Raw genomic sequence first — 24,850 nt, 5'->3', positions numbered from 1 at the left:
CTCTTTTAAGACTTCCTTTTCTCCTCATTCCCCCATCAGCCTTTACTCCCATGAACTCTATTCACACATTAACGTTGCAGAGCCAGATGTTTTCCCAAAGGATTCAGAATTGATAGAAGGATGAGGAATATTTAATCGGAATGAAACGCGTACAGAAATGGTGCACTATGATAGGGGCGTGGTCACGGCCCTATGGTATTGATTGTAGAACCTTCCGCAAAGGTTATGCACATTTTTTAGCAGAAAGAATTGGTGGAACCATTTAAACGGGAAGCTTGAGTGGGAAAGAAATGGAGGGGGGGGGCGGGAATCTTCAGACCAAATGTGAGGTACACACATTTTTGCACAAAAGTACAGCAGTCTAAATAGGAACATATATCTCTGGGACGGATGCCTGCAAACTTCATGGCTATGATTTGAGCACAGTTTACACAAGCCTATTAAAAAACATAAAAGGAAAAGACTAACCCACAAACGACTCTGGATAAAGCATTAAAATCTGATAATACAGTAGAACATTACTGACTACATGGGGGGGGGGTTAAAACCTGGCCGTAGGTAATGCCAGGAAATACTGAACAACAAAAGTAATAAATGACTGATGAAAAATCTTTTCAGACATGGTGGTAAGATTTATTTGGGATCTTGAAAGCCTCCTCGGGCTGTACAATCATACGTACCTAGGAGTAAGCCCTGTTGAACTCATTGAGGCTTACAACAGTGTAGACATGTATGGGATTGCATTGTTGTGACACAGAACAATTTGTACTAAACAGAGTTCTGTATTTGTATTTGCACTCCAGACTTTACTCATTATAGATGAAAATTGATATATAAAATGAAACATAAACCTCTTGTTTAGTGTACTGTGCTAGTCTTTATCTGCTCTATATGCACATTTTGTTCCTCCATGTCTAACACACCTTTTGGTTTAGAAAGAACTCAGAGTTGGAAAGAGTATTTAGGGATATTCTTGTGATGAGTAACAAGTAACTAAAGAGTTAACTGTGTACTGTAGCACCTGACCACTGAGGAATATCATGTTACAGAATGTACCAGAAGTGTTTCTGTATGTTGCAGTTGGTTTCGTTTCTGCCTGGGAGACGGTCGCAAGATGTCTGCGCTCTCACCAGGTTGTTTGTTATTTTTCTCTCTAGAATAAACTTAAGTAGTTATTAAGAACACTTTGGACTCTGTGTGTTCTTAAGAGGCTTTTTATCCAACGGCTATACAAGCTTTCGCTGTGTGAGAAGACGAACTCTGCTGTGTGTGTGTTTTACTGCCAGCCCGGTTCTACGTAAGCAGAGAAGCTGAGAGGAAGCGCGCTGGGCGATAATCAGAGGCTCCTAATTGAGTCATAAACAACTCAACGGAGCCCTATACCCGTCACAGGTTATGGAAGATAACAGGTCATGGACTCACCTGTCACAAGTTCTGGGTGACAGGTTATGGGTCATAGAACCTAATCAATCACCAAAGCAATAAAAGGTGATTGCAGCTGTAAAAGCCTTGGAGAAAGCCGGTGTAAAGAGCTAGCTGGGAGAAACCTGTTGTTTTGCAGTCGGCAATCAATAGATGCACTCGCTAGCAGAAAGACCCTGTACCAGAAGGCTGGGATCCGCAGTCTACCCGGAGGAGCAACGTGAGCTATTCTGAGTGAGTACACAGACACGGAGCCCGGGGGTGGACAAGATGGCGGAGCAGCTACAGGAGTCATTTGTCGTGCCGTTCCAGAGGTTGAATGGCGACAACTATGCAGAGTGGAGAGAAAGGGCCAGAATGTGGTTGCTAGGAAAAGATTTGTGGACTTGTGTGTTAAATCCTCCAACCCCTGTCGCTGATAATTCAGCAGCTGAAGCACAGAGGTTTGCAGCAGAAACCAGGAAAGACAATAAGGCTCTATGTGCCATTGCCATGAGCTGCGATACTACGCAACTGCCCTATGTGCAAAATGCTGAGAATGCCAAGCAAGCCTGGGACAGTTTGGCGGATGAGGAACAGAGACGCCAGAAAGAATCGGCTGAGAAGGGGGGCCGTGGGCGCAAAGAAGCCAGTGGGGGTGCAGTAAAAAGCACTGAGGAATCCACTGTGAGTGCGTGCGCAACAAGGCTTTGTTTTCGGTGCCAGGAGCCGGGGCACGTAGCGAGATTCTGCCCAGCTCCGGAAGCAGCCAAGGTCACTCAGCCAGGTGCCAGGCAACCCAGCGGACGTGGTCGTGGGACCAGCCAGCAGCGCCAAGGCAGAGGACGTGGGAAAACTCCAGATAAGCCTGTCAGCCGTCTTTCTGCTGCCTTAGCAACGATTCGAAACAAAGGACAGGACAGTTTCGCTTTTATTATCGACTCAGGCAGCACCCATCATCTTGTACCTCCTTCAGGACAGATCCTGAACTGCAGGCCACTTGAAGATGAAAAGAGCCTGCATCTTGCTGATGGTTCTTCTGGAACAATTAAAAGCAAGGGTGTTTTTTATATGCAATGCTTAGACACTAACCTTGATGTTTATGTTGTACCAGGCATGGAAAATGGTCTTTTAAGTGTGTCTTGCTTATTGCGTGAGGGCTTTGAAATAAGTTTTGCTAATGGTGTTTGCAAAATTGCCAGAGATGGGGCTGAGCTGGTAAGTGTTACTGTTGGGTCTGATGGTCTGTTTGTCCTAGATGGGAGGGGGCAAGCAGGTGGAAGTTACACTGGTGATGCTCAGGCTAAAAGTGCCAATACCCCAAAGGGCACAGAGGGCGCTATCCATAAGGATTGTATTCATGCTTGGCACAGAAAATATTGTCACATGTCTTTTCCTTATGTGCAAAAAGCCCCTGATTTTGTCAAAGGTTGCAGGTTCAAGCCATGTCAAAAACACCTGCAATGCCGCGCATGTGCTAAAGCGAAGACGAAGAGATGCTCTTATCCTAGGTCTGAGAGGAAGAGCACAAAGCCATTTCAGTTAGTGCATTTGGATATTTCTGGGCCTATGTCAACGTTAAGTTTAGGTGGTTCAAAATATGTTTTGTGTCTTTTGGATGATTTCAGCCATTTTTCCTGGGTCATAACACTGAAAGAGAAGGGGGAGGCTGCCAGAGTGATACAGGAGTGGGTAGCCGAAGTAGAACTGCAGTTCTCCGTCACTGTCCAGTGTTTTCAGAGTGACAGGGCGGGAGAGTTTTTGAGTGCAGAACTACAAGGGTTTTTCCGAAGCAAGGGAATTAGGCACAGGAAAACCGCTCCTTTTAGTCCACAGGAGAATGGTTTAGCTGAAAGGAAATTTAGAACGCTGTCTGAACTGGTGGAGGCAACGTTGTTTGATGCAGGACTACCCCAGAAGTTTTGGGGGGAATGTTATAAATTTGTGAATTATTGTTCAAACCGCGCTTTTAATTCAGTTGTGGACAACACACCCTACTACATGTTGTATGGCAAAGTTCCGGAGGTGCACTATTTCAGAACTTTTGGGTGTGAGGCTTGGGTTCTAATTCCAAAGCAGAAGCACAGAAAGGGAGGATCAAGATCCAGAAAAATGATCTTCTGTGGTTACGAACCAAACTCAAAGGCTTGGAGGTTTGTACCAGCAGAGGGGGACCAAACCCGCGTTCACATTAGCAGGAGTGCTACGTTCTGTGAACAAGAGGGCTGGAGACGCATTCATGCTAACCCCGAAGTTCTTCTTGACTGGTCTTCAGGTTTTGACCAGGAAGAGGAAACTCAGGTAGCTGATGCTGGAGTTCCAGGTGCTGCAGGACCAGATCCAGGTCAGGCAGCTGGTCCAAGTGGTGTAGCTCCTAGGGAAGTGAAGCAAGTAGTCAGAAGCGCACCGACTTCACCCCAGGTCAAGCCTGGGAAGTACAGCAAACGTGGTAGGTCACCCACTTCACCCAAAGCGAGCCCAGAGGGGGCTGCAAAGCGTAGTAGGTCTCTTGACAGTGCTGCTAGTCCGAGAGAGCCACAGTCAGAGACAAGCAGTTCGGATTTAGAGGGGGAAGATGTGGGACCAAGGCGTTCAAAACGCACCACGAAAGGTAAACCACCTGAAAGGTTTTCAGCTGTCAGTGTATGGGCGAACCTAGCAGTGTGTGAGCCTGAAAGCTTTGAAGAGGTGCAACAGTTGTCAGTGGAGGAAGCTAGGAAGTGGAAAGTTGCAATGGAGAAAGAGTTGAACTCCATGCAATCTCTTGGTGTGTATAGCCTAACACAGTTGCCAGAAGGTAAGAAAGCAGTCAGTTGTAGGTGGGTCTACAGGCTGAAACCCACAGTGACTGGAGAGCCTCAGTACAAGGCTAGGTTAGTGGCTAGAGGTTTTACTCAGAAGAAAGGAATCCACTACACAGATGTCTTTAGTCCGACTTCGAGAGCGGAATCTTTCAGGATGCTTTTAGCGACTGCAGCGCAGAGAGGCCTAGTGGTCAACCACTTTGATGTGGACACCGCTTATTTGAACTCTGACCTCCAGGAGGAGTTGTACATGTTGCCTCCTCCAGGGTTTGAGAGTGACGTGCCAGGTCAGGTGTGGAAGCTGCACAAGTCGATCTACGGTCTGAAGCAATCCGCTAAAGATTGGAATTCATGTCTTGATTCTGTTTTGAAAAGCCTAGGTTTCAGGAAGAGTCTAGCTGACAGTTGTCTGTATCTCAGAGGTGAAGGAGAACAGCAAGAACTGTTGCTTGTCTATGTTGATGACTTGATCTGCTTAGCAAAGAGCCAGATGCAAGTGCAGAAGTTTGCAAAAGAGCTAGGCAAGAGGTTCAAACTCAAGAATCTAGGTGCAGTGAATGTTTATCTAGGTGTGCAGATAGACAGAACTGAGGATGGAAGTTTCTTGCTCAGTCAGAAAGGCAAGATTGAACATTTGCTTGAGAAGTTCAGAATGTCTGACTGTAAAGGGGTCAGAACACCCATGGAGACAAACTTTGTGAAAGATTCACAAGTGAAAGACAAAGTAGCGTTTGAGAGTCCTGAAGTGTTTCAGTCAGCGCTAGGGAGTCTGTTGTATTTGTCACAATGGAGCAGACCAGATATTGCTTTTGCAGTCAATTTGCTCAGTAGAGAAGCATCGAAACCTAGCGTGCATGCTTGGAATGGCATTAAGAGAGTGCTTAGGTATTTGCAGGAGACCAAAGAGTATTGTTTGGAGATGTCAGCGCAAGGTGAGCCACAACTCACTTGTTTTGCAGATGCTGATTGGGCCAATCAGGAAGACAGGAAGTCAGTGACTGGTTTGGTAGTCAAGTTTGGAAATGCCCTGATTGGTTGGCGGTCGCGCAGGCAAAGCCTAATAGCAATGTCTTCCACGGAAGCCGAATTCTGTGCGTTGTCTGCGACATGCACTGAATTGGAGTACTACAGATGTTTGGTCCAGGAAATCTGGGGTGATTGTAGCCAGCCCATCACTGTTTGGGGCGACAATCAACCATCTTTGAGACTGGCGGAGTCTGGACAGTTCAAGGCCAGAACCAAACACTTAGACATCCGCTTCCGAAACGTATGTCAGAGCATACAGGTAGGCTTGGTGAAGTTGAGGTATTGTCCAAGCCAAGAGAACCTAGCAGATGGGTTCACAAAACCCTTGAGTTTCCAACGGCATGGGGAATTCTGTGAAGGGTTGGTTTTGGGGTAAGTTTGGATACCCGCTATCCCCAGTGTTCAGGTGAGAGGGGGTGTGATGAGTAACAAGTAACTAAAGAGTTAACTGTGTACTGTAGCACCTGACCACTGAGGAATATCATGTTACAGAATGTACCAGAAGTGTTTCTGTATGTTGCAGTTGGTTTCGTTTCTGCCTGGGAGACGGTCGCAAGATGTCTGCGCTCTCACCAGGTTGTTTGTTATTTTTCTCTCTAGAATAAACTTAAGTAGTTATTAAGAACACTTTGGACTCTGTGTGTTCTTAAGAGGCTTTTTATCCAACGGCTATACAAGCTTTCGCTGTGTGAGAAGACGAACTCTGCTGTGTGTGTGTTTTACTGCCAGCCCGGTTCTACGTAAGCAGAGAAGCTGAGAGGAAGCGCGCCGGGCGATAATCAGAGGCTCCTAATTGAGTCATAAACAACTCAACGGAGCCCTATACCCGTCACAATTCTATCTAGGAAATATTTATTTGTTTTGCAGGAAACAAGTAAAAAATACTATAATGAACAGAATGTGAGAAGCTAATACATAGTTGCCATGCACATAACTACCGTATAGTTGCTCTTACAAGAATTTGTGTATCTGAAGAAGTGTGCATGCACACGAAAGCTCATACCAATGACAAACTTAGTTGGTCTCTAAGGTGCTACTGGAAGGAATTTTTTTATTTTGTTTCGACTATGACAGACCAACATGGCTACCTACGTGTAACAAGAATTTGACTGAGCTTCTGGAAAGGAGGAAGAGAAAGCTGTACTAGACTTTGTTCCCTCATTACTTCCTTGTGGTGACACTTACTGTTTAAAGTAGATAGCTATGCTAATAAAGATATGGGTGTAGCTGCAGTTGCAACACAAGAACAAGCTTCCTCTTGTAATGGTAGCCTGGTCTGAGGAGGATCTAGCTTTAAATTCATATATTCATAAATTCATATATTCATATATTCTGGCCTGAAAGGAGGCTGGGTGCTACTACAAACTTGAACTTGTGCAGCCATAGGAAGCACAACTGGTGGAAAGCCGTGGCAGCAACTTGTGTTTGGAATAGAGAACAGCTAACATGAAGGACTTAATGACTTTTGAGGAACAGGTGGAGCAGATTGCAGAAGCATTGCTTGCTGACTTCCCAGGGCAAAAATCGGAAACAGAATTTCGTGTCCTAAGTGTGTGTGGTGAAGGTAAGATTATTTGTTCGTGGAGAAGTATGAAGGTTTCTAACCACTTCCTCCCTCTTCTAGAGCTGTGTAACCAGGAACTGCCGATTAAAATTGCATGCAAGCGAAGAGGCAGGCGAAGAGGCTTGGTATAAAACTTTTAGCTGGTTAATAGTCTGCTAACACTTGCGGGTACAATAAGAGTTTGTTGCCTTGCTGCCATAATACAACTACTATTACTACTACTACTACTACTACTAATAATAATAATAATAATATCTATACCCCACCCATCTGGCGGGGTTTCCCCAGCCATTCTAGGCAGCTTCCAACAGAATATTAAAATACAATAGTCTGTTAAACATTAAAAGCTTCCCTAAACTGGGCTGCCTTCAGAATGTCTGTTACGAATGAGGGTTGGTTTCACATTGCTGTGGTAGCAGTTTGATATTAAGTCAATAGTTAACACTGAAGTTTGTTTATAGTATTTATTCCTTGTTCTTCATTACAGAAGGATTTTCTGAGCACCTTAAAAATTGTCTGTGCCCATATGTTGGGGGGGGGAGCTATTTCACGCAGGTAACTGACATTCAATTTTCCCATGTGTGCAATTAGGCAGGGGTATTCACAGAGAAGTAGTTTTTTAAAAAATGCCTCTGAGTTCTAAACCAATGTTTCCCATCCACAGTAGTGGATAGTCTATGATGGGGTGGTATGTACATGTCCTTATCCCTTCAATTATTACCCAGCCTGCATTACAATCCCCCCAATTAATTGTGTGTTTATCAATGCATATACCGTACTTTTCCGTGTATAAGACGAGGTTTTTTTAAATCTAAAAATTATGTTAAAAATTGGGTGCCGTCTTGTACACGGATAGTGCATTGGGGCGGCATGGGATTGGTTGCTGTGAGCAGGAGACTGTCAGCGGCAATTGGGAGTGTTATTGGTGGCTGCGGAAAGGGCTGGTGTTGATTGGCTGTCGCTGCGGCAATTGGGCGGGTGAGCTATTTTCGGCAATCCCCGATTTAAAAAGTTCCACAACTCTGGGCCATCCCCCACCCAAAAGCTGAACAACTCTGGGCAATCTCCCTCTGCCCCCCAATTTCGTAATTTGGAGTCCCCCCAAATAGGGTGTGTGTTATACACGGGGGCAAGTTATACACGGAAAAATACAATATATTCTCAGCAGGTGCAGAAGAGCACATGTTAGCATATTTTACAATAGGCAAAATGAAGGCTTGTGAATTGGGGTGGGGTGAGGAAAACACACTCACAAACATTTATAACCTGTCACTGAAAGCAGATTCTTGCAGAAGACTCTTCCTGGATCTGTCGCCAGAAAGCTGGCTAAGGAAGTCTGCCTGCTTTTCTGCTTCCTCTGATATTTTCCCACTTTCAGCAGAGGATGGCGCTATAATTAACCCATGACAGGATGTAATTCAAGTGTTTTGCAGGCAATTAAAACCTGTTAGGAGAAGGCAATCTTTAGCACTCCCCAAGTTGGAAACTGTCCAAGGCTGTTTCTCCTTGAAATGCAGTCAAAACCTATGTGCAAATGCAAGATCATTTCATATCTTGCTCTTCTGTGTAATGACTGCAAAGATGACAACAAGTGAGTTGGGCGGTTGTCATGGTTGCTTATTACTTTATTATGAGCAATCCAAAAAGGAAAGGCGTTGGTAGCATAGAAAGTTACAATTGCCATGTCTTTCGCCAGGCCCATGTCCTTCCCTGTTTGCCAGTGCTACCAGTGAGACAAGAGATGAAGCCCAGCAAAGTCAAAGGCAGATCTCACACTTTCAGGGTAATGTACATATCATTTTTTTAGGAACCACCTTCTGAAGTAACATAGCACAAAGTAAGCTGATGCTACCAGAGGAGCACAAATTCAGTTTTCACACAAAACTTCCTGCGAAGCAGAGAGTTTTGTCTGAACATGCTCTTTGTCACTCTAAAGCTTAGCACAGTTCTAAATACTAACACTCAGTGTATTTGGACATAGCAGGACAGTCAGCCCAAGCTGGGCACTGGCAGTTCACTTATTCAGTTTATATCTCTCTTCTGAAGAGCTCAAGGCAGTAAACATGGCTCCCTCATCCTCCAAATTTCATCCTCACAGCAATGCTATGAGGTAGGGTTGGGTTGAGAAATGGCAGGTGTCCCAAAGTCAGCTAGTGGAAAATTGAACCTGGGTCTCCCCAATCCCTGCTTCAGCACCCTGCTCAATATTCCATACTGGCTCTGAAATTGCCATGTAAGGCAAGGCCTTTAGGCTCACTGGAATGCAGGAGTATTTTAGTACAGTATAGGCGATGTGGTATCACCCCTCCTGATCGAAATGCACAGGAAGATCTTGAGATGAAGAATGAAGTCAAGGAAGCACCCGAAAGGGGAAATGTAGCAATGGGCGACTTAAACTACCCTCGCAGAGACTGGCCACATATATGTTAAGTCACGACAGATACATTAAATTCCTTGATGCCTTATTGATGATGGAACCGTCAGGAGGTGTGGTGATGGTGGACCTAATCTTGATTGGTTCCCAGGACCTGGTACAGGATATAATAGTTGAGCCATTTGGGAGCAGTTATTATAGTGCTATTAAATAAAAATTCAAAGAAGACATTCATAGAATTGTAGAGTTGGAAGGGACCACGAGGGTCGTCTTCTACAACCCCCTACAATGCAGGAATCTTTTGCCCAGTGTGGGGTTTGAACTCGTGACCCCAATATTAAGAGTGTCATGCTCTACCAGCTTAGCTATGTTATGTACGTAGCCGTATGTTGTAAATGGCCAGTTGCAAATAAAATCTGACATGGTCGCATCTGATTTCAGAAGAGGAAGCTTCCCCAAATGAGAAGATTGCTAAACAGGAAAGTGAAAGGCAAAGTCAAGAGGGAGACAACTCTAAAATACTTGGGAAATAATGCCTGACGAAGGAGGAGGGAAAGGATAGCTATGCCACCATGCTTGTTTAGGGGCCTTCTGGAGTTCTCTGCACCAAGGATGACGGTCCTTGGTGTCATAAGGGCCAGAGCATGCGCATACCCTTGTGTGGTCTGGTCTACAAGAAGAGGGAGCCTTTTGCCTTGGGATTCTCATGACAGCATGGCTAAGGCTGGACCAGAAGAAGTCACTGTCACGCAAATCACACAGTAGCAAACTAATGTGCACTTAAGGAGAAGCTGCAACATACAAGCGTTCATTGTCCCTCTAGGCTTTAGGGATTTTTATTATTATTTGGGAACAGCATTGTAAAACTGGGTGGGCAAAAGGTAGGTAATAGGTCTCTGGGTGGTTTGGAGCAGATCACCAAGGGTTTCTGACACTGAACTGTATAACAGTAGAACAACACATACACCACTCCAATCAGTTTGCTGAAACAAAGAGGGGAAAACAGTAAATGGATTTTTGTGTGTTGGGACTATGACCTGAATTCTAATCCCGAAAGCTATTTTGTGGGGCGACATACCTTTAGAGGTGCCTTATCCCTTAATTCTCAGTATATGTTTGCCCTTCTTTTGTATTTGGTGCCAGCTGGTGGACATCTGAGTTTGGGGGGTGAGGGTGGAGGGAGTGAACCCACTCCCGTTACAAGAGGAGAGGAAGTTGGTGTCTGCTTGGAGATGCAGGAGTTAATGTTTCCTAACAGCCTGCTGCATCCCTGCCAGAATATCAAAGCGAGGTGTGATGACTAAAGATATATGGGCTGGACAGCTGCAGGTTGAGTGGGAATTTCTCTCTAATACATGTAAAATAAAACAAACCTTTTCCAGCCTCTCCACCTCACCTTCCATGCTTGCTCTGTTCTCTTTCCTCCTCTGTTCTGTGTGTAGTCTTGCCTTTTTCATTGTGTGTTCTTTGGGATAGCAGTTTTGTGTAGCCCTCTCCAGACAGTGCCTAAAGCTGTCTGGGTTATGCCTAGATATAATTAATATTACTAAAACGTTACTAGGACTTAAAACATAAGTCTCTGTTTACTTTCTTCCAAGCTGAACATAGAGCTGCAAGCTCTTTTGACCCAGCTCCTATTGCCGATACCCTGAGGCGCCTAGGAGATCAGTTTAATGCAGACTTGGAGAGACCAGCGCGGGAGGTCATAGAGGCAGAGGTAATATACCTTCCTACCTCTCCAACAAAAAAACACCACCTCAATCTCTGCTCATAGGGAACTTCCCTGCTCTGAATAAAACAGCTTCCATGTACAGGGCCGGCCCAGCCATTAGGCAGGGTGAAGCTGCCACCTCAGGTGGCAGAAGCCCCCAAGGTGGCTCTCCCGCAGGCACCCCATCCTGATGCTGGCATTGGCATCTATTTCTGGTGAGGTCTTGCAGAACACAGAAGTAATTTAGAAAAGATATCATATTAAAAAGTAGGCACCCATATATGTACAACAGCCACCCAGTGAACTTGACATTCTCTACCTGAATAAGTAGCTGAGAGCCTTGTTCTTAAGATTCTATTCATCTTAAAGATACAGTAACATATATCAACATGGAGCGTGTGTCCCCATTCACCCCCCCAATTTTCCACCCCAACATCTGCACGCTGCATGGCGTGCTCATGTCACTTGTGCATGCTGCACGGTGTGCATGTATTACACACGTGTGATGTGATTATGTCTTGCATGCTGGCCCCCTTAATCGTGGGGGCAAGCTGGCTCGCCTAAGTGTGTGTGTGTGTGTGTGTGTGTGTGTGTGTGCGTGTGTGTGTGTGTGCGTGCGTGTTGCACATTAGAGCTGCCTCCCCAGTGTACTGGCCCTTTATTTTGTAGTCTTGTGTGTATGTTAGAAATTTCCATTCTCTGTTTACAGGGAAGGAAATTCAAAGAAAACGTTGAGACTCTCAGCAAGACCTGGACAATTCAGAATCCTGAGCTGGAATATGAAAGAGCTTTCCTAATTGTCGCTGTAAAGTTGTTTAGATACATTGCAAAGAAGGCTCATAGTGTAGCCCAACCGCGCTTATTCACAGAGGCAATCGATGCAGCTCCGGAAGTGAGACGCTATATTGAAAGGCAAGGAGGCTGGGTGAGTTAAGTTAGCATTTGGGTACCCAGTTCAACCATCTCCATTCAGCAGTTCACCCAGTGAAGTGTAAAAACTCCCAACACTTTCTCAATACAGCGATGCTTTAGTTTGTTTTCAAGATTTATTTCCTGCCTTTCAATCAGAAAATCTTTAAGGCAGTTTACAAGGATTAACAGGGCACCAGGGCTGACCTAAAATCTCCAGGTTTGCCTGGTCCCCTCCAGGTGGCAGAGGGAAAGGTTTCAATCCCCAGGTGGGTGAGGGTGCCTTAAAAATAATAATAATGAAGAAGACTGTGCATGTAGCTTGTAAGCTTCAGTCCAGCTAGAGCTGGCTGCAAATTACTGCATACATTCTAAGGGGGTGGTCTGCTCTCCTCTGTCTCCAGGGCTCAGTGAGAAAGAAGAATAACTAAGGGCTGCCTCCATGACATCACCTGGGGTCACCTCTAGGTCTCAGGTTTGGGCCCTGAAATCTTAGGGTCTGGGATGCTCTTGACCTGGCAACCCTACAACTTACAATTTATTTACAGTATTTTTATTTATTAAAATAGTGCTCTTCACCCGAAGATCACAGGGCAGTTCACAACATAAAAATACAAAATGAAAACACAAAATACATCCCCCAAAACAAAACAAAAAAAACCCAACCAATAACCCACCCACCCCCACATTTAAAAGGACGTAGAATGTTAAATCAGCCGCATGCCTGGTTGAAGAGAAATGTTTTCATCTGGAGCCTAAAGCTGTGTAATGAAGGCGCCAGTCAAACCTCCTTGGGGAGAGCCTTCCACAAAATGGGGAGCCACCACAGAAAAGGCCCGACTTAGTGTTACCACCCTGCAGCCGTCTCATGGAGGAGGCACATGAAGAAGGGCCTCAGAGGATGATTGCAGGGTTCAGGTCAGTTCATATGGAAAGAGGCGGTCCTTGAGGTGTTGTGGTCTTGATCCATTTAAGGCTTTATAGGTCAAATCCAGCACTTTGAACTAGACCTGGAAACTGATAGGCTGCTAGTGCATTCAGGCCAGGATCAATGTAATCTATCCTAGAGATTACCAGAGCATAAGATGGCAATAGTTTGCAATAGAGCAGCGCCAAATTTAGGGCAGTGTGGGTGGTTCTCCTGCACAGGGTGCTGAGCTGAGGGGGCAAAAAAATAACATTAATAACAATAGTAATAATAATATATTTATAGGGGTGCATACTGAGAAGATCCATTTAAAAGCAGCTGTGCCAAAAGGAATTATTGTGAAAATCAATATTATGGGGTGCCACCAAATTTTGTCCTTGCTCAGGGTGCTATTTTATGAAAATCTGCCCCTGCAACAGAATAGAACAACAGGCAGAGACACAGCTGATGGATGGTAACAGGGTGTAATTGCAGGGCAATTGGCCGTTGGAGCTGGGAGGAGGGGAAGCAGCTGCTCCTTCTCTGTCTGATATATGGAGATATCCTATTCCTAAAAAGAAGAGGGTGCAGCCCCCCAATGCATGGGTGCTGTTGAGTTTAGAGGCCGGGGGCACAGAACATAGATAGAGACGATGTTTGCTAAATCAGTAGCTTATTGTAGAGTACTTTCCCTGCTCACAGGAGTCCCTGCTACCAGAATTTCCATAAATCTTGGGATGGAGCAAGCTGTGCTTAGACCATTCTGTTCTGAATCAGGAATGGATCTGCTCAAACGTCACAGGCACACACCCCTCATTTTGTCTGTATGCCTCCGTTACTTCCAGTATTTATCTCGAGCCTTGTCTCTGTGTGATGGGATCTTTACAAGGTGCTTCTAAGCTAGAACTTTTATTTCCATTTGCTCATTTTTCTTCATTTTTCCAATTAATACCTTCTTTTTTATTTTAGGAGAACCTTGAAAACAGAAGAGGACAAAATAATCCCTAATATATCACTTTTAATAAAATATGCCTAGCTCTGCTTTACTACTCTAAGAGAAATGGAGCTGGTAAACTTTCCTGCACTAGAATTGCACACGACCTGCCTTTATTTTGCTTTGTTTTAATTTAAAACACCAAATAAAATAAAATGATGGTGTCTACCGGTAGGTGTTGTGAGCCTTCCGTGATGCCCAAAGTCACTCATGTGACCACACTTGTGCACAACATTCCATCTTTCATTGGCTTGGATTAACTGATTGTATGTTCCTGTGATAACTATATAGTTTTGCTTTGAACACTTGGAAAATTGGGCCACATATTTCAGCTCAACTCTCTAGGTGTACAGTGTTACCTCTACTTACGAATTTAATGTGTTCCAAACGCACATCCGTAAGTCGAAAAAATTTGTAAGTCAAATCCCATAGGAATGCATTGGGAGAAAAAATTCGTAAGTTGAAAAAATCCTATCTAAACCGCATTCAAGATGGCGGACGGAGCTCCGTTCGTAAGTAGAAACATTTGTAAGTAGAGTTATTCGTAAGTAGAGGTACTACTGTATCTCATTTTGCCATCTGCAAAAATAAGCCTAGTTTTGTTTTGTTTTTTAAGCTTTGTAAAGCACTTTAAGGTGGCACGGGTGGCACTGTGGTCTAAACCACAGAGCCTAGGGCTTGCCGATCAGAAGGTTGGCGGCCGAATCCCCATGATGGGGTGAGCTTCCGTTGTCCCAGCTCCTGCCAACCTAGCAGTTCGAAAGCACGTCAAAGTGCAAGTAAACAAATAGGTACAACTCTGGCAGGAAGGTAAACAGCGCTTCCCTGCGCTGCTCTGGTTCGCCAGAAGCGGCTTAGTCATGCTGGCCACATGACCCAGAAGCTGTTTGCGGACAAACGCTGGCTCCCTTGGCCTACAGAGCGAGATGAGCGCCGCAACCCCAGAGTTGTCCGCGACTGGACCTAATGGTCAGGGGTACCTTTACCTTTTTTAAAGCACTTTAAAAGACAAAAAAGGGAGGGGTCAACCAACATAATTTTATACTTGCCCACTCTGGCCATCCTTCCGTGTTTCTCCGAAAATAAGACACCGTCTTATATTTATTTTTCCTAAAAAAACCACTATGGCTTATTTTCAGGGGGTGTCTTATTTTTTTATTATGTATGGTACAGTTTAACCTACAAGGTTAAACTGCCTATCACTATGGCTCATTTTTGGGGTATGGCTTATATTCCTTGAATGCTTAAAAATCCTGCTATGGCTTATTTTAGATACATCTTATTTTCGGAGAAACAGGGTTTGTAACAGGGCTATGGAACCTGTGGTTCCTTAAGATGATGTTGGATTCCAGTTCCTTACCAGCCCCAATCAGCAACGTCAATGGTCAGAAATGATGCAACCTGTAGGCCAACAACTTATGGAGAACCACAGGTTTGCAATCCCTGCTGTATAAAACAGTAGGGCATTTCCCCTCAGTTTCATTTAGTGCCACTATAGCATGGAGAATAGCTCACTTTAGGGTGTTTTACTAAATTTAATATCTCCGAAATTTGATACAGTACCTCCTTAACTTGTTCATGCCATTACTGCTCTCTGCATTCTAATCTCAACAATAAGGCTGAATTGGTTATGGGTGATTAGTATAAAGGATTCTGCTTTTGGTGATGATTAGGCAGGGGAAAATTCCTTTCTCCTGGGGTGGTCTGAGATGTTCTGGCACGTGAGACCTAAGCCCCCCACCCGGTGACCCACGATGAAGCCTCTTTAGCCCACTGGGCTTTGGAAAGTGGTTCTCCTCTACAGCTTCCTCCTCTACAGTTCTTTGCTTTCCTGGGCCAAAGATTTTCACTAATAAATCCAATATGCTCTTAAATAGACTGTAATAACCCTCAGGGTAATAGTTGACAATAAGCACACTCTTACATTATATAGATATGATGTTCCAATGAATCAGAATGAAAGAAGCCATGAGAAGAACCATGAACACCCAGCGTAGAATACCCCATGGGCTATAATTCCAGTTTCTAAAACAGAGGAGGAAAGGGAGTGAAATCCTAAACAACTGCTCTTACTGATTTTGCAAGAAAATAAATTACAAACTGGAGTCATATCTCAACTAAAGGAAATTTAACCATTATGAGCCCTGTATCTTGTGATGGGGAAAGACAAGCTTTTACTCTCCTGGTGATGATATACACCACCACCCGGCCATTTGTATACATCTTGGCACCAAAGGGAAATTGTAGTTATGCCTTAACTGTGGACCCCTCACCCCCACAATTGATTGCTGCAGAACAAAAGGTGTTAAATGCTAGTTTTAGCCTCCAGCAAGAAAGCAATAGCAATCATAGATAAGGTTACAGGTAGGTAGCCGTGTTGGTCTGGATCGAAGTAAAATAAAAGTGCATGCACACTTCTTCAGATACAGTGAAATGGAAGTTTCCAGGCACTTATGTAGAGAAGGGGTGGGGAGGGGTGGGGATGGGGAGGGGGGATCACTCAGAAGGGTGGTGGAAATGGGTGATTGACTGACTGATAGCTGTTGATGACCGCAAACGACTGCAAATGGTTTTGCATGAAAAAGCAAGGGTTGAGATGGCTGAAGATCGCTTATCATGTATAATGAGATAAGAACCCGATATCTCTGTTCAAACCAGGTCCCTCCACCACCCTTCTGAGTGATCCCCCCTCCCCATCCCCACCCCTCCCCACCCCTTCTCTACATAAGTGCCTGGAAACTTCCATTTCACTGTATCTGAAGAAGTGTGCATGCACACGAAAGCTCATACCAAAATAAAAACTTAGTTGGTCTTTAAGGTGCTACTGAAGGAATTTTTTTATTTTAATCATAGATAAGGTTTGGAAGTGGGTGTTGGTGGTTGAACTTCCCAGTCCTTGAAAGTGATACTTTGAAGTCACATAAAAGTGATGCATTTAAGACACATAAATTGTTGTTTAGTCATTTAGTCGTGTCCGACTCTTCGTGACCCCATGGACCAGAGCATGCAAGGCACTCCTGTCTTGCACTGCCTCCCGCAGTTTGGTCAAACTCATGTTCCTAGCTTCAAGAACACTGTCCAACCATCTCGTCCTCTGTCATCCCCTTCTCCTTGCACCCTCCATCTTTCCCAACATCAGGGTCTTTTCCAGCGAGTCTTCTCTTCTCATGAGGTGGCCAAAGTATTGGAGCCACAGCTTCAGGATCTGTCCTTCCAGTGAGCACTCAGGGCTGATTTCCTTCAGAATGGATAGGTTTGATCTTCTTGCAGTTCATGGGACTCTCAAGAGTCTCCTCCAGCACCATAATTCAAAAGCATCAATTCTTTGGCGATCAGCCTTCTATATGGTCCAGCTCTCACTTCCATACATCACTACAATACTAGGAAAACCATAGCTTTAACTAGGCCCGGCCCTACGTACAGGCTGGGTGGCGCAGGGCACCATGGCACCGGCCCGCCAGGAGAGCGCCGCGAGCTGCGCCCACCCGCTGGCCGACCGGTATGCCGCGCAGCTGCGCCTGCCCGCCCGCCTGCCGCGCAGCAGCGCCTGTTGCACCCGCGCGGTGCGCGGCGCCCACCCGCCCACCGCGCTGGGGAACGGGGTGGGAGGGCGCCGGAACGGGGCGGGAGGGCGCCGAAGGGATCCGGCGGGCGCTGGAGGATCCGGCACACCATGGCGCCGGGAGCGCTTAAGACGGCGCTGGCTTTAACTATACAGACCTTTGTTGGCAAGGTGATGTCTCTGCTTTTTAAGATGCTGTCTAGGGTTGTCATTGCTTTTCTCCCAAAAAGCAGGCGTCTTTTAATTTCATGACTGCGGCCACCGTCTGCAGTGATCATGGAGCCCAAGAAAGTAAAATCTCTCACTGCCTCCATTTCTTCCCCTTCTATTTGCCAGGAGGTGATGGGACCAGTGGCCATGATCTTGGTTTTTTTTTATGCTGAGCTTCAGACCATATTTTGCGCTTTCCTCTTTCACCCTCATTAAAAGGTTCTTTAATTCCTCCTCACTGTCTCCCATGAAGTTTGTGTCATTAGCATATCCGAGGTTGTTGATATTTCTTCCGGCAATCTTAATTCCGGTTTGGGATTCATCCAGTCCAGCCTTTTGCATGAATTCTGCATATAAGTTAAATAAGCAGGGAGACAATATACAGCCTTGTCGTACTCCTTTCCCAATTTTGAACCAATCAGTTGTTCCATATCCAGTTCTAACTGTAGCTTCTTGTCCCACATAGAGATTTCTCAGGAGACAAATGAGGTGATCAAGACACATAAATAGTTATGCTAATTATAGTCAGACGTTATTCTACATGCACTGATTAAGTCATAGGAAACGTACCAAATTTTGTGTTCAAACCCAACCAGAGTATACCCACCCCCAAACTGGCAAGTACAACATTTTTTCATTGTCTCCTTTATTGGGAATGTGGCAGATAATGAACTGGGGCTCATTGTTTCTAGTATGCACACCAAAGCAGAAATAAAAGGTTGATTTAGAAACAAAATGTGGATTCTGTTTATGCAAAGTTAGCTACCAAATATAATCTTCTGATTAGATGGCACTTACCTTTCTGTGACGTTATGATGAGAAGTGGCAATGGAAGACAGAGATGTGTTTAAATTAAAATCGGAAATATCTGGGAAAGCTGTAGTAACCTCAGCTGTAGATGAGAGAGTGGAGGGAGGACTGGTTTGCACATAGTGACGTGTTGTAGGAGCTGAACAATAGCAATGAAATATAATTTGTTATATTTACAGTCCTGAGCAAATTGCTTGTGCTATGAGAAAGGCAGCACACTCTTTACACTGAAAAACACTACAGAAATGATTCATGGTTATTAGCTGTGCAAGCAATGAATAATGAAAAATAATTCTTGGTTTAGGGTGCGATCCTAGAATCTCTGGAACTGGCATCAGAGTGGCCAAAAGGTAAAGTGGATCTTTCTACAGTAACTGTTAGGGAGAGGCAGGCAGAAGAGGATTTTTGTTCTGGCAAGTCTCCCCATTGCAGGCATGGAAGCTCGGATACCTCGCTGTTCTTCTATCAGTGGTCTGTCATCAGCAACAAAAGTGGACAAGCCAGACTAGAGTAGGACAAGCCCCCGTTTCCCGGGGACCATCCTTGGATTTACAAATCAGTCCTATACAAAATCCATTGAAGTTGAAAAGTGTCCCCGGATTCATTGAAAAAAATCTGGTAACCTTAGAGTAGACCGGGGAAGACATTGGATTGCACGTCATGGCCTGATAAGAGCTGGGATGTGAGTATAGTCCAGGGCCTCAGACAGCAACCAAACAATACCAAAAACTGCCATCAGCCCCACCTCACCCCCCCCAAAACCCGCACCTGTGGTTTATATTAATACCATGGCATGTGGGAAATCCTCTCCCCTCAGTGGTCATGATTGCTCCTCCCCATATTGCAATGGGGGTGGGAGGGAAGAAAAATTATAAAGAACATGCTGTTTTTTTATAAAAAAAAATCAATAGGATAACATGCCATAGAGAAGGAATTGGCTAGAGCAATCAATAGAGGCCAGAACAGCAGCATGACAGCCATTCCACTGAGTTAAAAAAACCAACAACAACTTGGATTTTTTGAAACTGAGCATATTGCAGATATTAATATTGTACAGCTTGAAGCGGTATGATGAATAAAAACTGACTCCTCTTGGAATAAGAATTATCTGGACCAAAATATGGTTCCAAAGCTTTACTAACATAACTTTCTTCAAAGAGACATGAAAAGCAAATTATGTTACATCCAAATAGTGGCATAAAATCAAGTGTTCATTCAAGCATAGGTACATCTTCTTAGTAATATAAGATTAGTCTAAACAGATCTGAAATCAAAGGTCTTTCTCTCTGCACACAGATTCCATTAGCTTGTATTCCAGCCTGAGGCTGTTTTCTCCAGTAGAGACTCATTTGCACATATTTGTCTTTGGTTGCTTGAGAACAAAAGACAACTCCCACAAAATGGAGATTTGCAACTGAATACCTTACTCGTGTGATGTAAGGTTAGGTGTGTGACACCTTGCTATTAGCAGCATGAATGAGAACAGAGGAAGACTGCTTGTATAAGATTGCACTGTAAGTGCATAAACTACTGGGAAGTTCTATGCAATCCCTAATTGCTCCAGTTATATATGTAACTGGAATGCCAATTTTGGGGGGAATCTATGCATACTTTTCTTGGCCTTCCTAATGTAACATGACTGGTGCCTACTGAGTAATCCAGCCTTGTACTGTATTTAACAACCCTCCTGGTAGCCCTAAGTGCCTAGAAATTCTATGCCAGGGGTCAGCAACCTTTTGCAGCCGTGGGCTGGTCCACCATCCCTCAGACCATGTGGTGGGCCGGACTATATTTTGAAGGGAAAAAAAGAACGAATTCCTATGCCCCACAAATAACTCAGAGATGCATTTTAAATAAAAGCGCACATTCTACTCATGTGAAAACACACTGATTCCTGGACTGTCCGTGGGCCGGATTGAGAAAGTGATTGGGCCACATCTGGCCCATGTACCTGAGATTGCCTACCCCTGCTCTATGCAGAGGAGTGCATGGAATTCTATGCTGGCAAGGGAGAAGGGTTAACAGTGGAAGGATACATTGTTCTGTCCTTTTTCTGCCAGCCCTCTTGGTTTCAATTCCAAATGTAGAGGAAGGAAAGTTTCTTTGTCTACAACCAAGCACAGAAATGGTGGATACTTGCAGAGAGGGGACAGATTACTTTGCCATTTTGTTCCTCCTCCACCAGTCTGCTTGGTAGAAGTCCTTTAAAAAAAAAAAGACAACAACAACCAGGCTTTAATGCTTACCACAGAGGAAAGGACATCCCTTCCTCTTTGGCCAGCATGAAAAAAAAATGGAGCCTGCTAACTTTTATGTAGTTGCTGTATTTATGAGGCTGACTTACTCCATCAGAGCCGGTAACAAGAACTTTATTTCTATTTGCATTATAACAATAAAGGTAGTGATGAGACTCATATGATACCTTACCTTTATTTACCTTCAGTTTCACTGAAGTCATTATGTCAGTAAAAGGCCTATCAATTCCACACCAATATGTTCCTGAATCATCTTCTGTCAGCTGGTGCATTGTCACCCAAAAGACCCCTTTGCTGTTATCAAGGAGTGTCAATCTGCTTTTATGGTTCCACTTCGCAAACTTCTTTGTTTGTCCTAAAATATCACAAGATGTTCGGGAACTTCCTCGGCACCAATATTTATTGTCAAATCTGTATTCCATATCATAGAAGCAAGTTATTGTTGTGCTTGTCCCCTCTGTGGCTATCTCTTCTGTATTTTTCTGAATGAATGCTGTAAAACAATCTGTTGGGGGGAAAACATGGGGTGATATGTCAAAAATGTACCTGGGTAATTGCATCATACTAAACGTGAATCAGCTTCCATTCTCTGCTGCAGCTATATATTAGTCCTCTTGTGTTAAAATGTTCCTTAACTGCTCCTTACAGGAAAAAACTGAAAAAATATTTATGGTGTGTGAGTCCCATTTTTTCCTGCTCATTCAAGGTTGCTCAATTATATCCCCTAGGAAAGCCTAGGTGGTCAGGTACCTGTGGTCCTTGCTGCTGGACTACAACGACCATCATTCTTGACCAAAGGCCAGGCTGTCTGGAATCAAAGTCCAGCTACAACTGGAGGGCCATTGGTTCCCCACCCTTGGGGTAAGCAGTAGAGTGGAACAATCAGATTTTGGAAGTAGAACCATTTTGCAATGCTCTGTATTTTCATACTGTAATTGCATTCTATAAATTGAAAAAAAGGAAAATATATTGACCTGTGAGAGATATATTTTTCCTTCTGCATTTTTATGTTGTGAAGCTGCTCCGAGTATGGGCCTTGACAGATATTGAATGGACTTTAAAATATAACAGTGCCCAATTCAATCCAAATCCCGGTTTAAAGTATTACTCTGTTGCCGGTGGGGGGGACGGACCCCGGAAAACATGGTGTTTGTGCTTCAAAACACAGCAAAGCCATTGTAAAACTTTGGCAGAGGTTTGGAGTAAATTGGGCAATGTTGGATTTTTTGGGGAGTGTTAACTATGAACCCCAGTTTGATGCATAAATTTCTCAGCTTGGGGGCTCTGCAGAATGTGGTGTTTGCACCATAAAATGCTGCAAAACGGTTGCAGCACTTTGGCATAAGTTTGGAGCAGATGCCAAATTTCGGGGTTCATATGCTGAAAAATTGTATCTTCAAAAACATCATCAAAAGATAGAATGGAACAGAAAGTTGCTTAAAGCTAAATGCCGCCCCCCTCAATCCACACCCACCCTACCACAAATGTGCCCTTGCTTGTGCCACTGCACCACCACGCACCCTCTCTGCTGTGTTACTGCCACCACACCACAGGCATGGCAGGGAAAGCACAGTGGTAGGAGCACCGTAGCATTGGGGGGGGGGGCAGTCGCAGTGGCCCAGGCACAGTGGCAGAGGAAGCAGCAGCAGGACGGGCACATTCCTCTGGTCCGGATCTCCTTCTTGAGGTGACAGCCTCACCTGGCCTCATGGGCGAGCCAGCCCTGGCATTTTTTTCTATTCCACCGGTTCAATATTCCTTTGCTCAGGATTGCAGTGCCCCTAATATCCTTTCATAATTTGGTTGACTGCATTGACTATCCATCTGGAAATCAGAGTAAATTAAAAACTTCCTGGATAAGATCAGTTCCAAAACATTTTTCTTACCCGCGTACAAAGAAATCCAAAGAATGAAGCAGCGATTCATCTTGCGCACTGTCTATGAACAAACCCGTACAAGAAGAATCCAGGCATTGATGATAACTTTTTCTTGCTTTAGGAAGTAAGAACTCTCTTGTGCTGCTCATCTAAGGCCCCTCTGACTCTGACCAGATGAAGTTACGGTAATTATACCTGATCATTCACAGAAGTATGATTCACAGAAACACCAACCACAGAGCCTCACTCTTAGCCTCACACACCTCACAGAGTGTTGGTTGTGGGGGACAAAGGGAAAAGGAGATTATTAGCCGCTTTGAGACTCCTTAGGGTAGTGATAAAGCAGGGTATTGAAATAGGAATCGGGGTACACAATCCAGGTTTAAGGGGTCCAGAAATGAACAGAGAGGGGACACACTCATTGCCCACTCAGAAGCCATATTTTTACCTGACATCGGGAATCAGGTCAAAGGGGAGACTGCCTGAACCAAGGGAAAGAATAATCCCTTCTTGCCCCAGACTTGCCCCAGGATGCTCTCCACCCTAGTAAACATTCCACGATTATCATAAACCCTGCTATCAACACCCTAGAGGGGCACACATAACAAAAGTCAAGTCAGGATGTCTGGAATGACAGCTATCACGATCGTTACACAAAATCCCGTTCTGGCTGCTGACGAAGCGTCTCCGTCTCCCTCCCAGAAGAACAGCCCTGAAGTGTAACTTTTGATACCTTTCAATTGATATTGTATCCACTAGACAAAACGTTCCTGCAAGCTTCATTTCTATTAACTTTGTATATTCCGTTGCTCAGTATATGTTTATGGACAAATTTATATGAATTCCTATATATCCTATGGACTTTTTACTCTCTACGCTTTCCACCTTGTCATTCCTTATCCCACACTGCCACCTAGCCAGTCTTCGACAAAATGACACTAATACACAAGCTCAAGGAAGAAAAACAACTTTATTTAGATTTTTGATATCGCTGACGTCTGCCGCATCTCCAACTGAGTTGCCTGAAACAATAAAAGAATATACATAAGCATCAACTGGACTATCACCAGGAACTGTCACCTTTTGTTTTTCCTCATCAAGGACTATCAACTTGTTTGTCCTCACCGGATAGCCCTCCTCCCAAATCCATTTATCGCCTTTCATACAATTGTGTAACATGTACAGAAAAACCTATAAAACTGTAAACCTTCCTTTGTTCTGGGTTCTTCACTCCGTGCTGCTGCGTGAGCGAGGAACCCTGTTGCAACAGTTTTTTAATTCTTTAATAAACTGTACTTTGCTTTTGACAGCCTTAGTTTGGTCTCTGTCATTCTACGGCCAGCGGCAACATCGTGCCTGCTTGCCTGGATCCTTGGGCTCTCCCTGGGTCAGGATCCATTTCTCTGGGTTCATAGGAACCAGCTTAAATTTTACAACAGTATCAAATCCAAACTCCTCCTCCTCCTCCTCCTCCTCCTCCTCCTCCTCCTCCTCCTCCTCCTCCTCCTTTTTCATGCTTACTGTACACTCCAACCCATCGAAGTGCTGAAATACCTCTTGCTAATGTTTGCATGCCAATCTGACTTTAAAGGCACAGTTGCAGTGCCTTGTTTAAACATGTGCCTACCCTACCCTTGTGGAAAATACCAGGTCCTGTCCTGTCAGGATTCATTTCCTGATATGAGGCCCATCTTACTAGTTAGGCTCAGTTGTATCATGTATATAGTTTCTTTAGCAACCCTAAAGAATGAAACAGGATAAGTGACTTTTCTGACCCTGGATTTTAACTATTCCTAGACAGCTATCCTTAGAAGGGCTGGTCCAATACATTTTGCTGCCCTTTTCACAACACCCAGTATCAGCTGCCTGAGGCAGATGCCTCAGTGTCAAACATTAGGGCCGACCTAGACATTTTGCACTGTAAATGGGGGAAACATATCAAAATTATACCATTCCCCTCTTCATTTATAACTTTGTTTCGTGATATGCAGAGATGAAAGTTGAAAGAGCTGCCTTCCATTTAGAATCTGCTGCCCAAGGTAACCTTGACGCCTCATCATAAAGTCACTCCCCTTCCTTCTACCGAGTTATTTCAAATAGGACCAGCTCTGCAGTCCCCTGTGGTGGACACTGTCTGAGGCCAGTGATGAAGTAACTGCAGTCCAGATTCTGTGTGTGGCGTAAGAGGAGGGCATAGTCTTGTCCTTTGCCCCCGGCCACAAAATGTCTTGGGCTGGCCCTGGTTTCAAAGCAACCGGTAAAGGCGGGTTTGACTCTCAGTCAACCCCTCGGCCTTTTCTTGTGCATCTGAGTTCTGTGGAGACTTTTTTTCTTGCTTCATGAGGTCTGCTCCTGCAAGCAAGGCCTGTACATAGCAAGGTTTTATTGGCTCCAGAGAGGGCTCACTGTTCAGTTGGTTAGAGCTTGGCGCTGATAACACCAAGGT

The 24,850-nt window shown here is 44.5% G+C and overlaps 2 protein-coding genes across 2 annotated transcripts in view; one reads left to right on the top strand and one right to left on the bottom strand.

Moving 5' to 3' along the window:
* The first annotated feature begins 6,681 nt into the window (after nucleotides 1–6,681).
* The window catches only part of PTPN22 (protein tyrosine phosphatase non-receptor type 22), a 60,721-nt gene continuing 42,552 nt past the window's right edge, over nucleotides 6,682–24,850 (top strand). The window contains exon 1 of the mRNA XM_060277155.1: nucleotides 6,682–6,795. The gene's annotated coding sequence lies outside the window, so the exon portion shown is untranslated. The remainder of the gene's footprint in view (nucleotides 6,796–24,850) is intronic.
* On the bottom strand, nucleotides 15,616–22,453 carry LOC118088496 (CMRF35-like molecule 8). Its single transcript, XM_035122209.2, has 4 exons — nucleotides 22,414–22,453; nucleotides 20,700–21,032; nucleotides 18,261–18,411; nucleotides 15,616–15,715 (listed from the first exon to the last, which is right to left on the bottom strand). The coding sequence occupies exons 1-4, from the start codon at nucleotides 22,451–22,453 to the stop codon at nucleotides 15,616–15,618; spliced, it is 624 nt and encodes a 207-aa protein (XP_034978100.2).

The sequence above is a fragment of the Zootoca vivipara genome, chromosome 7 (assembly GCF_963506605.1).
Source record: "Zootoca vivipara chromosome 7, rZooViv1.1, whole genome shotgun sequence".
NCBI lineage: Eukaryota > Metazoa > Chordata > Lepidosauria > Squamata > Lacertidae > Zootoca > Zootoca vivipara.
The sequence above is the reverse complement of the archived record's forward strand: the minus strand, read 5'-3'. Positions and strand labels throughout refer to the sequence as shown.

What these genes read in the sequence shown, in the direction of transcription:
- LOC118088496 (XM_035122209.2), bottom strand. Translation starts at nt 22,453, where the DNA reads ATGAATCGCTGCTTCATTCTTTGGATTTCTTTGTACGCGG. An exon ending in TTGGATTTCTTTGTACGCGG is followed by an intron (nt 21,033 to 22,413) that starts GTAAGAAAAATG and finishes TCCCCCCAACAG; the next exon opens with ATTGTTTTACAGCATTCATT. An exon ending in GAAACTGAAGGTAAATAAAG is followed by an intron (nt 18,412 to 20,699) that starts GTAAGGTATCAT and finishes GCTATTGTTCAG; the next exon opens with CTCCTACAACACGTCACTAT.